General features: G+C 38.1%; 1 protein-coding gene across 1 annotated transcript in view; it reads left to right on the top strand.

The window, feature by feature from the left end:
• Positions 1-16,450, top strand: part of LOC110574335 (SPHK1 interactor, AKAP domain containing) — a 126,242-nt gene that overhangs the window by 66,904 nt on the left and 42,888 nt on the right. The window contains exons 3-4 of the mRNA XM_021682996.1: positions 14,118-14,177; positions 15,768-15,911. Of these exons, the coding sequence (XP_021538671.1) occupies positions 14,118-14,177; positions 15,768-15,911 (204 nt within the window). The remainder of the gene's footprint in view (positions 1-14,117; positions 14,178-15,767; positions 15,912-16,450) is intronic.

Here is a 16,450-nt window from a genome sequence, read left to right as displayed (position 1 = left end):
GATAGTTCTATGTTTAACCTTTTGAGGAACCTCCATACTGTTTTCCAGAGTGGCTGCACCAGTTTGCATTCTCACCAACAGTGCAAGAGGGTTTCCCTTTCTCTGCATTCTTGCCAACATCTGCTGTTTCCTGTGTTGTTCATTTTAGCCATTCTCACAGGTATGAGGAGGTATCTCATCATGGTTTTGACTTGCATTTCCCTGATGATGAGTGGTCGAGCATCTTTTCATGTGCCTATTAGCCATCTGTATGTCTTCTTTAGAAAAATGTCTGTTCATGTCTTCTGCCATTTTTTTAACTGGATTATTTGTTTTTGGGTGTTGAGTTTAATAAGTTCTTTTTTTAAAAGATTTATTATTTTTATTGATTGATTGATTGATTGATTGATTTTAGAGAGAGAGAGAGCACAAAGCAGGAGGGGCAGGGAGAGGGAGAGAGAATCTCAAGCAGATTCCATGCTGAGCACAGAACCAGACACGGGGCTCAATCTCACAACCCTGAGACCATGACCTGAGCCAAAACCAAGAGTTGGAAGCTTAACCAACTGTGCCACCCAGGAGCCCCTGATAAGTTCTTTATAGATTTCAGATACTAACCCTTTATCAGATATGTCATTTGTAAATATCTTCTCCTATTCTGTAGGCTGGCTTTCAGTTTTGTTGATGGTTTCCTTCACTGTGCAGAAGCTTTTTATCTTGAGGAGATCCCAATAGATTCATTTTTGCTTTTGTTTCCCACCTCTGGAGATGTGTCTAGTAAGAGTTGCTATGGCCAATGTCAAAGAGGTTACTGCCTATAGGAATAGATGAAATGTATCTCAACATCATAAAGGCCATGTATGAAAGACCCACAGCTAATATCCTCAATGGGGAAAAACTGAGAGCTTTACCCCTATGGTCAAGAACAAGACAGGGATGCCCACTCTCACCATTATTATTTAACATAGTACTGGAAGTTTTAGCCTCAGTAATTGGACAACTAAAAGAAATAAAAGGCATCTAAATTGGCGAGGAAGAGGTCAAACTTTCACTCTTTTCAGATGACATGATGCTCTATGTAGAAAGCCTAAAAGACTCCATCAAAAAAATTGCTAGAACTAGGGCACCTGGGTGGCTCAGTTGGTTAAGCGACTGCCTTCGGCTCAGGTCATGATCCTGGAGTCCCGGGATCGAGTCCCGCATCGGGCTCCCTGCTCGGCAAGGAGTCTGCTTCTCCCTCTGACCTTCCTCCCTCTCATGCTCTCTGTCTCTCATTCTCTCTCTCTCAAATAAATAAATAAAATCTTAAAAAAAAATTGCTAGAACTATTACATGAACTCAGCAAAGTCACAGGTTATAAAATCAACATACAGAAATCTGTTGCATTTCTGTAAATCAATAATGAAGCACCAGAAAAAGAAATCAAGGAATCAATCCCATTTATAATTGCACCAAAAATAGTAAGATACCTAGGAATAAACCTAACCAAAGAAGTAAAAATCTTTACTCTGAAAACTATAAAACACTTATGAAAGAAATTGAAGAGGACACAAAACAATGGAAAAATATTCCATGCTCATGGACTGGAAGAACAAACATTGTTAAAATGTCTATACTACCCAAAGCAATCTACACATTTAATTCAATCCCTATCAAAATACCACCAGCACTTCTCACAGAACTAGAACAAACAATTCTAAAATTTGTTTGGAACCACAAAAGACCCCGAACAGCCAAAGCAATCCTGAAAAAGAAAAGCAAAGCAGGAGGTGTCATGATTCCAGACTTCAAGCTATATTACAAAGCTGTAGTCATCAAGACAGTATGGTACTGGCATAAAAACAGACACATAGATCAATGGGTTAGAATAGAAAATCCACAAACGAAACCACAGCTATATGGTCGACTAATCTTTGACAAGACAGGAAAGAATATCCAATGGAAAAAAGACAGTCTCTTCAAAAATGGTGTTGGGAAAACTAGACAGCAACATGCAGAAGAATGAAACTTGACCACTTTCTTGTACCAACACAAAAATTTCTACAAAATCTCAGGATGCCTGGGTGGGTCAGTCGGTTAAAGCATCTGCTTTCGGCTCAGGTCATGATCGCAGGTCCTGGGATCAAGTCCCACACTGAGCTCCCTTCTCAGTGGGGAGACCACTTCTCCCTCTCCCTCCACCTGCCATTTTGCCTGCTTGTGCTCTCTTTCTTTCTCTGTCAAATAAATAAACAAAATATTTTAAAAATTTTTCTACAAAATTTAAAACTATGTATTTACAGTCAATTTGTCAAGCCTATAGCATTTGGTTCTTATGCCATAATCAAAAATGAGTTGTCTCATCATACCTGGAGGAGGATTTTTGTCAATTTAACTGATAAGCTTTTCCACACTGATGAAAAGTGCACTCCTGGCTGCTGTTTTTAAGTGTTTAAAGTAAAACTAATCCATATATCCTTTTTTATACTGTATTAAGAAATTGAAATTATGCATTGGATCCTAGTGGTTGATTTGTATATAAAAGTGGGTATTTACTCATTCTGATTTAAGATCTTTTTTCTAATAAAAGAGTCTCTGTTGTGTCTAGGTCTATAAGTTCTCACAAATAGCAGTATTCACATTTAGGGACTTAAATGAAAATGATTAGATGTTTTTAACTTGCCTACATTTCTGCTTTAAATTGTATTTTTTTTTTTACTTCCATATATGCACTTGGCACTTTCGTGTCTGTTGAAATCATCCATTGGTTTTATGGATGTGATACCAGGCAGCACTCATACCCATGGTGTACATTTAGATAAATTAAGTCATAAATACTTCTGGGAACAAGAAGGAAGGCATTTCTTAATTAAATATTTGATAGCCCTAAAAAACAAGGTGGCACTCTATACTTATATGTACCCCAAACATAAATAATAAAGATTTAGAAAAAATAATTTAATGTTTTTCATTATAAATAATGTTTACATAATTAAATGGGGACAAAGATTTATACCAAGTAAATAAGATCTGGGTAGAAGTGGGAGTAGCTACATGCAAGGATCCAAATTTTAATTGCTTTACATTTTATGAAATAGATGCACTTTATATTATTCTACCTCAAATTATTTAGATTGGGCCTTATGAAATTGCCATTTTTGTGTGAACTAAGAGCAGCAACTTCAAATAATTCACCCTTATAGACAATAACCCAGAAATCCATAAAATGGTATCCAATTTCCTCTGATGTTCTTTACTTTGTATTTCTTTTAGTCTTCATAGAAATTCTGCACAGTATTTTATTACACCCCTTTAGACTAGGATCTAGCAAGCACAGAGCCAGGCTTTGACTGTAGGCAAAGCACAACCTCCTGCCTCTTCTGCACTCAGACCTCAAAGATGAGAGAATGTTCTAGCCATGTAAGGGGAACACATTCTCCCAAGGGTCAGCTAAAGAGTCTAAAGAGTTGACATGGATAAGTCATTTACTGTGTCTGGAATTTATTCCATTGTTCTATGGTGAAACTTACAGAACTCTAACATTCTGAACAATGATGTATCCTCTACATGGAAAATAGGATTATTTTAAAATATTTGAAAACTAGGTGGGTTTTGGTCACATAGCCTTCTTGCTTCTCCAGTTCTTTGTTGTTAGTTTTTTTTATCATGGTTGTTCATACTTTGGGGATCTGAGTTATTCGTGGCTTCCGTGATTCAGGAATAGCCCTGTTTTCTCTGTCATGCTTTCATTTGAGCATGCTTATCCAGATTAAGGAGAGTTAAAGGTTTGAATTAAAACCATCCAAGAGAGTGGTAAGAGCTTATTAAAAAAAAAAAGCAGCGTAACTACAATGAATTTTGAAGGATGATATATATAGAATTATCATATTTGACCTGATAATGGGAAAGCATTTCATATTCCAGTCATGAGTGATTTAGAATCAGCAAACAAATCATCTCAACTACCACTTCCTGAGGTCTAGCTCATCTCTCAGAAGACATGAATCCTTTGTCTACTTCCCCTTGCTCAATACATGCTCCACATACTCCAGAAAAAGATTTTCCCTATTAAATTTGTTAATGTAATACTGTGGCTCCCTGAAATTTGGCTTACTTGCTGTAGTCAAAATGAAGAGTTGAAAAATCATCTTGATTCAAAAAGAAACCAAAGGTTTTATTACATCTGTAATAATTCATCTGCTTGATATTTGATCCATATTTGAATTTTCTTTGCCTGCACTGTCCCAGAGAATGGCTCCTGAGAGTTCAGAAATTTATCTCAGCTCTTTATGTATTAGAAATCTAAATAACCTCTGTGAGAGAAAAAGTAAACAAAGTGGAACCAAGTCTATCATATGTATTCCTTTTCCCTTCAATTTAAAATACAAACAAGGTAAAGCTTCCAGATAAATTCTGTTCCAAAGGAAATTTGACTCATCTCTGTCCCCACCATCCTTGGGCATCATGTTTCCTTAATACTACCCCTTTCAGTGGGAGAAGATGACAGGAGAAAGCTCTTATCACTAAGGAGATGAAAGATGACAAAATTATAGTCAAAAAGCTTGTGTGTGTGTGTGTGTGTGTGCATGTACGCACGTGTGCGCCAGAGGGAAGGTGGGGGGGGTGAAATAGGTGAAGGGGATTAAAAGGTACAAACTTCCAGTTATAAAATAAGTAAGTCACAGAGGTGAAAAGTATAGCATAGGGAATATAGTCAATAATATTGTAATAAGTTGGATGGTGACAGATGGTGACTGCACTTAGCATGATGAGCATAGTGTTATGTGTAGAATTATCAAATCAACGTGTTGTAAAAAATTGTATCAGTCACCAAAAAACACATATTGAATGACTCTGGTTATATAAAATGTCCAAAATAGGCCAATGTGTAGAGACAGAAAGATGAGTGATTGCCTAGGGCTAGGGAGAGGATTTTGGGGGAGAAATGGAGCCTGACTGCTAATAAATACATTTTCTTTTGTGGATGAAGAAATATTCTAAAGTTGATTGTGGCATTGGTTGCACAATCCTGTGCATATATTAAAAACCATTGAAGTATACTTTAAATGAAGTATACTTTAAATTATACTTTATAATTCACATGGCATGTGAATTATATCTCAATAAACACATCTTTAAAATGGCAATTTAAAATAAATATAGTGTGTTCTTTAACCGGTAAATGCATGTCAGATTTTATATATAAATATGCTCTTTTGCTCCAAAATAAATGTCTTTAGAAACAACAAAATAGTGGGAAAGTAATTTCCTTGAGTAGCATACTTATTCTTTATTTTTTTAGTTTAGCGATAAAATTGGCTTGATGTATGGGCTAGTTAAAATATCTGGCATTGTTTAGGAATTTCTATACTTTTTACTGAGTCTCTCATCATAAACTGCTTGAACAGCTGCCCTCAAAACGGTAATTTGAAGCTATTTTTTAAAATATTGACAGTTTAAAAAGCAGAGAGATTTGACAGTCTCCAGTGTAAGTAAAACTTTATATTTCATTTTGTGTGATTACTGCAATCATAACTGGATACAAATGCAGTTATCATTCCAAACCTCAAGTGTGTTCCAGAATGTCTGACAGCACTATGGCATAACAACATTGATGCATAAATTGCCATTTTAATTATCATTAGTCTAAAATACTGATCGGGGAAAATGTCATATTCTTTCAAAGATAATTTTGGTCCAGGGTCCTGAATCTAGTAGGAGCCTGTAGATTGGGGTAAGAAAAGAGGCAATTTTTTCTTCAAAAGATTTGTAGATCAGCATTTTAATACCACCAAATTAAGGGATCCCACCCGCTCCGCATGGCCAGATGGCTGCATTGTTAGAAGCTGCCGGAGGAAGGGATTGGCTTTCTTCTAAGATAAAACTTAAGTATACATTTGGTAATAGTAAACATTCAAATGCCCAGATTTTAAAGGCAATTTTACATCCCTGTTTTTTGTTAACATTATCTAAGCAGGATCTCCATATAGGATGATTGCCTTCACAGGCGTTAGCTGACTTCAGGAGAGATGAGAAAGTACCCAGCAGAAGTCAGAGGCCCCACACTCTGGGCTAAAAGCCTGCTGACATGTAACCTCTGGCACCATGATCTGCTCCTCCTGGACCCATAAGGCAATGGCATTTCTCGAATACCACATTAACTATCTGAAGAGTCCATGAAAAAATAAAACTGTCCCCACACAATGGGAGTTTGCCTTTGGCAGTCATCATCAGTTCTTTCTCTGTGGTTTCAATTCAAAATGTCAAACCTGAATTTTGTACGTGATATACAGTATTGCTTCTGTCTGACACTTTTTTTGTCTGACTTAAAATGTCTTTGTCTGACTTCTACAATAAATACATAATAAATGTTTAAAACTATTTTTAAATATAATTGACTCACAAAAGATGTTATGAATTACAATCCACTCTAAATTATTTTTTTCTTGTTTTAACTACATTTTTTTTAAAGATTTTATTTATTTATTTGAGACAGAGAGAATGAGAGACAGAGAGCATGAGAGGGAGGAGGGTCAGAGGGAGAAGCAAACTCCCCGCCGAGCAGGGAGCCCGATGCGGGACTCGATCCCGGGACTCCAGGATCATGATCTGAGCCGAAGGCAGTCGCCCAACCAACTGAGCCACCCAGGCGCCCTTAACTACATTTTAATGTTAACCTTTTTCTCACAGTGGCTTGCACCAAAATATATCTCTTTTTTAAGATTTATTTATTTGAGAGAGAGAGAAAGAGCACGCATGGGGGGCAGGGGCAGAGGGAGGAGAGAATCTCAAGCAAACTCTACGCTGAGCAGGGAGCCCTAGGTGGGCTCAGTCTCACTGCCCTGAGATAATGGCCTGAGCAGAAACCAAGAGTCGGATGCCTAGCCTACCGCACTGCTCAGGCACCCCTCTATCAAAATATATCTTAAATCACTATTTACTAAAATTTCATAGTGAAATATTAAGGAGGGGAAATTAGAGGGGGAGATGAGCCATGAGAGACTATGGACTCTGGGAAACAAACTGAGGGTTTCAGAGGGGAGGGGGTGGGGGGTTGGGTTAGCCTGGTGATGGGTATTAAGGAAGGTATGTTCTGCATGGAGCACTGGGTGTTACACGCAAATAATGAATCATGGAACTGCATCAAGAACTAATGAAGTACTGTATGGTGACTAACATAACATAATAAAAAAATAAACATGCCTACATGGTCCTCTATTTCTGAAAAGGGACTTATAGTGAAATAAATAATTGGTATTGCTTGGCTAAATAATCCATAATACTAAGCAGAGTAAACAGCATATCGCCTATGGACATTAAAATGGCTAGGATGTACAAATAACTTTTGAAGACTATTGTATTAGATTGCGTAAAAGCCACAATCATAAAGTGGCATCATTTTCTCAGTGATACTTATTCTTCCAACATTTTATTTTAAAACTGTAATAATTACAGAAGAGAGGCATTTGCATTTGAAAGGTACATACAACCACAATATTGGCTTTGTTAAGTAGGCAAGAAAAGAGGTGTCTGTGTTCTCCCGGTGATGATTTGTTTCCATCTGCCTCGGCTGAGTACCTCTGCAGATGGTCTAAACAAGGACATGTGCAGACACAACATGAAATGCAGTTTATGTGAAAGAAAGGAGTTTCTTCCATTGCAAGAAAGTGTTAATATCTTTTACGTGTCTTTATTACCAATTATGGTTCTCGACTTTGGCCTTTTTCTGATTTTTAGCAAATCCTTATTCACAGAAAAAAGAAACCAATCCAAGTACTTTAAACAGTACCAACTGCTAGATTAACATTAGCTCAGTTAATTCTATAACTCCTCTATCTATTGCCTTATATCCTTATTGGAAGAAAACTTTGTTTATAGACAGCATCGGAATTCATGACATAAATAAGGAAAATAATTATTACAGGGGTGATGCCCGTGATTACTGAGACAGCGCTTCCACTCCACGCATGCATATGCATTTATCAGCATTTTTTCAGCACCTACCAAGTACCAGACTTTGCTAAACACTAATATTTCAGGGCCTGCCTTCATGAATAAACAATCTAGTGAAGGCTGAGGGGAAATAAACTATGTTCAAGAGATTATTAAATAAACGCACATACTTAAAAAAGTTTTTCCCTGGATCATTTGGTATATTTGGATTTGCATCTTTGGGCATTTTACAGATAACTCAATAGCATCACTCCAGACTGAGAAGAAGAGTCAACACAGAGAAGTTACATCTTATTCCCAATTGGCTAGTATCTCCTACATACGGCCTCAGCCTCCCCACGAATGGCATTCTCTCCGGACCCTGAGGGACTCCTTTTGACACACAGCTCATAGAACCATTATGCAGAATCTCCCAGGATTTAATATTTTAGTCACATAGAACATTCACCCTAAGCCCCCAGAAGCTTATATTCAACTTCCATTACCAGAAGTTTCCTTATAACCTCTGTAATAACACAGGGAGCAGCCTCACTTGTTGGAAGGGAAAGTCTAACCCTCAGGTCTTTCTCAACTCTTATTGCACATGGAGCATAGCATAAAATTATGATTTCTTCTTTGCTTCATTCTTTAAAAAATCTGCTGAATTATGCCCAGAGTCTTCATAGTGTAGAAAGAAAGGCATCTTGCTCACCAACTTTGGCCTCACTTCTGGAATTTCTCTAGGACGTAACTGTTGCCTTAGACTTCTCGGCCTCTGTCTCCTCCCACTCTTCTCTTGTGCTTAATTCAGAGCCTCTTACTGTCATTCAGCAGGTGCTGATCAGGGGGGATTTATCCATTCATTTTTTGTGCCATTTTAAATGTGTCCTGCCTGCTCACATTGAATCCAGCCTTCCCTGCACCACTATTTGTGATTGACCCCGTTCTCCCACCTTCATCTCCAGCATGTAAGCTGGCCGCTTCTGTAATACTTAAAAATGTGCTTCATAGATTTAAGGAATGTGTTCTGACTCCAGACCAAAACTCCCTGAGAGTAAGAACAATACCTCGTATTGTTTGTCTTCTCAGAACCCAGCATCAAAACCATACCCCTCAGAAACATGGAGCTCTTTTTCCTCTCCTCAACCTGCACAAACCCCTTATCCCACACCCACACTCCCCAGCTCTTCTGGACACAAGCTTGTCACATTCTCCACTTGGAGTTCAGTGTTAGTCGATGCCTAAGTCTCAATAAATATCCCAAGGTCACAGAGAGTGAACCTATGAAGAGGACAATACCATTACATGGACCATTTTAGCGTTACTATAAAACCATCAAAGCTGAAAATTCAGGGCTCATCAGGTGCACAGGCCCCATTCCCAGCAGCTCACATGGTTATATGTTTTTGTGAAATTTTCAAAAGGAAGACATTTTAACTAAAATTATCTCCTTCCAACCAAACTCCCACTACATCTTATTATGTTGAGAGTCATTGGAGTGACCACAAACATGTGTGGGAGTCTGGCTGAAGGGAAATTGAGTGGGGTTGTATGGTCCTGAGATATATTTATGTGGCTTGAGGTCACTTCAGTGTACAGTTAAGCAATTGGTAGCCAGGCACATGTACTAATGGCTCTCAGAAATATTTTTACCATCGACAGTGGGAACTCAGTCAGACATTGAGACATGAAGGTATCAGGTCAGAGATGGTTTCACAATATAAGGTATATCCTACTGTTTCCAAAACTAGATATATGTAGATAGTGGAGAGAAAACAAGATTTATGTGCCAGAAACTAGTCTGCGGAGAATTCTTTTAGTCATCAGACATGTGAACTTATAAACACAAAACTGATGCCTGGTCAACACAGAAGTTCTCCCCTGGAGGAAATTTATTTGATAGCATTGAAAATTATAATTGCACCATGAATTTTTTTCTTTTATAATGGGAATTAAACAAAAGACAATTTATCCAAATTCTTATGTTTGTAGAGCACAAATTTGTAATAGTATTACAAACAGTGAGTATGCCTATAACAACTCATATATGAAAGAAATTTTAGAGTGGTTTCCCACTGAATTTGACAACAATTTGGAAAATGTGTAAGATATTATCAATAAAAGTTTGTAAAGCTGAAAAAATCAACCAACAATATTAGATTAAGACAATTATCTTTCTGTTTTATCTAGAGAAAATGTTATAAAACTACTACCATACGAAGAATTGATCAAAGAGTATGGAGCCAAAATGTAGGGAAAATTATTATGGAGATGTATTAGGCAGTAGGTTAAATATTTTTCTGGAAGTTGTCATGTTTGTGATATTTGTCACCCTTTTTAAATTTGAGATTTGTTGTGATTTCTTTTCTCCTTCTAAATAAATGAATATTCACCTTCACATCTAATTTAGAATTTTCAATTTTGTTGTTCCCTTTCCTTTTTTAAAAAAAGATTTATTTATTTAGCTGGAAGAGAGAGAAAGAGAGAGAGCATGCTCAAGAGAGTGGGGGGGAGGGACAGAGGGAGAGAATCTTCAAGAAGACTCCTGCTGAGCATGGAGCCCGACGTGGGGCTCGATCTCACAATCCATGAGATCAAGACCTGAGTCGAAATCAAGAGTTGGAAGCTTAACTGACTGAGCCATCCAGGCGCCCCTTGTTGTTCCTTCCCTTTTTTTTTTTTTCTTAATATTTTTTTAAAAATTTTATTATGTTATGTTAATCACCATACATTACATCATTAGTTTTTGATGTAGTGTTCCATGATTCATTGTTTGCGTGTAACACCCAGTGCTCCATTCAGTATGTGCCCTCTTTAATACCCATCACTGGGCTGACCCATCCCCCCACTCCCCTCCCCTCTAGAACCCTCAGTTTGTTTCTCAGAGTCCATAGTCTCTCATGGTTCATCTCCCCCTCTGATTTCCCCCCCTTCATTTTTCCCTTCCTACTATATTGTTTCAGAGGTACAGATCTGTGATTCAACAGTCTTACACAATTCACAGCGCTCACCATAGCACATACCCTCCCCAATGTCTATCACCCAGCCACCCCATCCCTCCCACCCCCCATCACTCCAGCAACCCTGTTTGTTTCCTGAGATTAAGAATTCCTCATATCAGTGAGAACATATGATACGTGTCTTTCTCTGATCGACTTATTTTGCTCAGCATAATACCCTCTAGTTCCATCCACGTCGCTGCAAATGGCAAGATTTCGGGGGGTTTTCTGATGGCTGCATAATATTCCATTGCATATATATACCACTTCTTCTTTATCCATTCATCTGTCGATGGACATCTTGTCTCTTTCCATAGCTTGACTATTGTGGACATTGCTGCTATAAACATCGGGGTGCACGTACCCCTTTGGATCACTACATTTGTATCTTTGGGGTAAATACCCAGTAGTGCAATTGCTGGGTCGTGTGGAAGCTCTATTTTCAACTTTTTGAGGAACCTCCATACTGTTTTCCAGAGTGGCTGCACCAGCTTGCATTCCCACCAACATTGTAGGAGGGTTCCCCTTTCTCCACATCCCTGCCAGCATCTGTCATTTCCTGACTTGTTAATTTTAGCCATTCTGACTGGTGTGAGGTGGCATCTCATTAAGGTTTTGATTTGGATTTCCCTGATGCCGAGTGATGTTGAACACTTTTTCATGTGTCTGTTGGCCATTTGGATGTCTTCTCTGGAAAAATGTCTGTTCATATCTTCTGCCCATTTCTTGATTGGATCATTTGTTCTTTGGGTATTGAGTTTGATAAGTTCTTTATAGATTTTGGATACTAGCCCTTTATCTGATATGTCATTTTCAAATATCTTCTCCCATTCTGTCGGTTGTCTTTTGGTTTTGTTGACTGTTTCTTTTGCTGTGCAAAAGCTTTTTATCTTGATGAAGTCCCAATAGTTCATTTTTGCCCTTGCTTCCCTTGCCTTTGGCGATGTTTCTAGGAAGAAGTTGCTGTGGCTGAAGTTGAAGAGGTTGCTGCCTGTGTTCTCCTTTAGGATTTTGATGGACTCCTGTCTCACATTTAGGTCTTTCAACCATTTTGAGTCTATTTTTGTGTGTGGTGTATTGAAATGATCCAGTTTCATTCTTCTGCATGTGGCTATCCAATTTTCCCAACACCATTTGTTGAAGAGACTGCCTTTTTTTCCATTGGACATTCTTTCCTATTGTTTTTCCTTTTCTTAAAGAATTTCTTCCAAAATTGTATGTACATCAGATCCTGAAAACCTGGATCATCCTCTGCCACCAAGATATGGAAAGATATATGTGTAAAGTATAAGCAGATGATTGGTTTATGTCTGGCTTTGTACTGGTCTTGGCCCAGCTAGCAAGTATGGAGGGTTTCTTCCAAATGTAGGCAGGGTTTCACACCGCAGCCAGAATGGAGAGAAAATTCATCTTCAGAGAACAAAAGACAATATCAGAGGGCGGAGAAGTAGTTACTTCCCTTGGTCTCTGCGTTATCTTCTCCCACTGTGATAGAAGATAAGAGCCTTGTGGTGCCAGGACAAGGTAACACACCTTTCTTTAAGGTGACTGGAAGACTGTTTAATCAATTCAGTAAATGCAGTCCCAGTTGCATGTTATTCAAAGCCACTGAGTACGAACAGATACTGAACCAGTTTTCCAAGGGCAAAGTTCCAATTATTGTATGAATATTCACAAACTGCTATAAACCATGAACTCCTTCCAAGCACTATCTGCTATTCATGCCTCTCTTCATGCTGCGCCTGAAGGAACTCATGCCTTGTTCCTATTTAGACATCCTATTAACCCAATGGAGGAGAGCCTCTGAGTGAGAGTGTGGATGGCAGTTCGTTCCCCTTTTTCCCCCAAATGCCCATCAGGTTATTTTTAACAAGCAGATACTGTATCTTAGAGATATGCTGCAAAAATACTGTGAGTTCAGAAATCAAGAAAACCTTCCATTGGGGGAATAAAACAGTAGTGAGCTTTACACTATAGCAATGTATAACTATTGTAGTTCTTAAAGACTTACTGCAAATCTTTCAATTATGTTTTTTTAACTGCAAAAAGAGAAAAGATGGCCTCTGAGAAACCATAACCCCAAACAACTGAAATGAAAGGCCCCATATGCTTCCAAGCATCTACATAAGTCCAAACATCTGACTAAATAAATATCCAGATATTTAGTGTTATCAGTTTTATATGGGCAAATTAACTTGTTAAGAGTAAAAAACTTGAATCACTATGTACACCTGAAACTGATGTAACATTTTGTGCCAACCATACTCAATAATTAAATAAATAAGATTTCAATTAAATTAAATTTATTTATTTAAGGGGAAAGAAAAGAATATATCTCACTTCTTTATGTTTTAAGTTTTCTTCTCCCCATCTCCAAGCAAATGCCTATAGTAGACTTTTTTCTATGCGCTGTATTTGAGATTTAAGCTACAACAATTTTCTTGTTGTTGTTCTGAATTATTTTTTAAGATTGTCGCTATTGGTTTCATACTTTAGCTTATTCAGACATTTATTTAAGATGGCTAAAAAGGGGCAAACTAAACAACAGGATTAAATAAATGAACAAAAACCATGAAACAAAGAGAAATCTGCTTATCATGCATTAGATTGAAAACAAGAGGAGAAAGTGGGGGGATGAGAAAACAAGAGAAATGGAGAGGAATTTTCATTGCAATTAAAAACAGAGGTTTAGGGGCACCTAGGTGGCTCAGTCGGTTAAGTGTTTGCCTTTGGCTCAGGTCATGATCCCAGGATCCTGGAATTGAGCCCTCATAGGGCTCCCTGCTCTGCGGGGAGTCTGTTTCTCCCTCTCCCACTCCCCCTGCTTTGGCTCTTTCTCTCTCTGTCAAATAAATAAATAAAATCTTAAAAAAAAAAAACAATAGAGGTTTAGAGTATTACAAGTCTTTTCTCCTATTTCACGAGATTCGATAACCCTTTATAAGTCTGAAGATTTTGTTGTGACTTACATTGACTTGAATACATAGAGACTGTTTCATTTGTTGGGACATGAATAAAAGAGGGCGTGCAGTGGGATCAAGGGAATTGTGACTAGGGTGTTAGAGGTTTACACAGAAGCCCAAAGGTACAGTCGCTGTTTCTGTGTCAGACCAAGTGTACAAAATGTGCAGGATTCTCAAATCATTTTCCCCAAATGGATTCCATGCTTTCTTCGAAAAGAACTGCCACGTTTTTCACTTACTTGGCTGTTTTGTTTTTTTTCCCCAGGTTTGCTTCGTGAACCTGGATGTGAATAAGGATGCGTGCAGCACGGAGCACCTGCAGCAGGTAACACTGGAAGCATGAGCTCTCTGGGAGCTCATGACAAAGGCTGGCTGCACCGACCAGAGAGCAGACATGACTTTATCTATAAATAGCACTCATTCAGTTGGAAACTCTTTAGTTGAATGGCTTCATTACAACCCATTCCCTGACCCTTTCCCTGCCACCTCCCACGCAGATTGCCTTCCTTATACTTGGGAACCTTGCTTTCCCAATAGAGCTGCTCTCCAAACAGGTATTTTCCCCTGCCCGCAGGGCCTGATAGTGGCTTTCTCTGCCCCCACCTCCTCTGCTCTCAAACACCCTGCCTGAGATGATGTTTCCAAGGCTTTTCCAAATCTGCTTGATACCAGCCAACCCTTCTCTGTGGCTCTCAGGTCTGCTCTTTCCTGCTGCTTTTATCAAACATTTTGTCCCTAACTTTGGTTTCCCAGTCCTACACTCAACTGGGGCTCAGACTCTTTGCATTCTGCAGCAAGTACGTATTCCAAACTCATCCAAGGTTGGAGGATCCTGATGTAAATCCTTGACAACATGCAAGAAATTGAAGGGCCCCTCAATCCTTTGGACTAGAGTCAATAGGGGGGTCTGATAGGAAGAATTAATTGGTGTGATATGATTATCCTTTCATACCCAAAGCTGAAGATGGTTTGACCTCACTATTTGGTATAATATAGTGGTGTAATAGACACTATTTGCAGGTTGACAATCAGAACAGTGGGGCTGTGATCACTCAATTATTCCTATAATGTTTTTTCTTGATAATGCTGCAAATGCGTTTGAAGTTTCTCAAACCCAATTGCCCAGATTACCCATTATAGATTTCCACAGAGCTTCAAATATCATTCATCTGTGTAGTCCTGGAGGGATTTTTGGGAAAAAAATTTTTACATATGATTTCATTTAATGGACTTATGGTGCAGACAGTGTCTGTCAAAGAGAGCAGGAGAGACCAAAGCAAGTTGGCATCTTAGGGACTGTGTGTTTGAAGATTTATACGAGTGATTTGAGACGGTCTTCTGCTATGGCTAAGAGTAGAAACTTGGCACTGATTTAGTTATATGACCTTGTATAAACTAATCTCTGGGCCTCAGGCTACTTATGTGTAAAAAGAAAATAATAATGGTACCTAATCCATGTGGGGGTGTTGTGGGGATTAAATGTACTAAGATGTAATGTATGTACAGTCTTTAGCATAGCACCTAGTACATAGAGCAAAATCAATATTGGAAATTATTTTATTATTGATATGATTATTATTGACCTTTGTCAATAATATTAGTCAACAAATCTCTTATTACAAGAGTTAAAAGGGAAAAAAATCCTTACTACGTATACTTGTGATGTGACAGTATTTATTAAATATCTACTTTGGAAAATTTAGAGTTTTTAAAGCTTTATGTTTAAGTAATTTTCTGTTCCAATCTAAGCCTTTATGTTTCAATTTCACACAATCTCTTCTAGTAATCATCTTAGTAGATTAAGTAATCTATTGCTTGCATACATTATGTATTATTTTTGCAAATAAATAGTTTTGGGGTAGAGTTTTGGAGGTGAAAAGAAATTATCTAAACTACTTAATTTCTTCCTCTACAGAAATTGGTCAATGTTTCACCAGATCTTCCAAAACTCATCAGCTCCATGAATGTCCAACAGCCAAAAGAAAATGAAATCGTCCTTCTAAGTGGGTTAACATCTGGAAATCTCCAGGCAGATTTTGAACTTTCACAGATAAGCGATGTAAGCTCTTGGTAAAATATTCATTAGTGATAAGTTATCTATGGTCGGTTCTTGGCACAAGTCAGTATGAACTTCAAACAGATGCTACACATAAGCTCCCATAGCATAGGACCCCAAAATCTCTTTGTAATCAAGAAGAGTCTTCTTTTGTATTTCTTCTAAATATGCCACTCAGAGTTTGACAGAGCTTCCCTTACCTCAATGCCTAACATTTATTATCTTCTCAAGTTCATGATGCTAACTAGAGCAGACACACTGGGCATTGACTGCTTAGCTTGGTTTTCTTCAAATCTATTAGGTAATCAAAAACAGACTTGGGGCGCCTGGGTGGCTCAGATGGTTAAGCGTCTGCCTTCGGCTCAGGTCATGATCCCAGGGTCCTGGGAAAAGAAAGTGTGAACAGGGACTTTCTTTTGGGGAAAAAAAAAAAACAGACTCATCTTCTGTTTCACAAACAATACCAAAATTCTAATTCATACCATATGGTCCCAGAATCCTAGCATTTCTTCTTTCTTCTTATATTTATTTCTTAGGATATA

The sequence above is a fragment of the Neomonachus schauinslandi genome, chromosome 3 (assembly GCF_002201575.2).
Source record: "Neomonachus schauinslandi chromosome 3, ASM220157v2, whole genome shotgun sequence".
NCBI classification, from domain to species: Eukaryota; Metazoa; Chordata; class Mammalia; order Carnivora; family Phocidae; genus Neomonachus; species Neomonachus schauinslandi.
The sequence above is the reverse complement of the archived record's forward strand: the minus strand, read 5'-3'. Positions and strand labels throughout refer to the sequence as shown.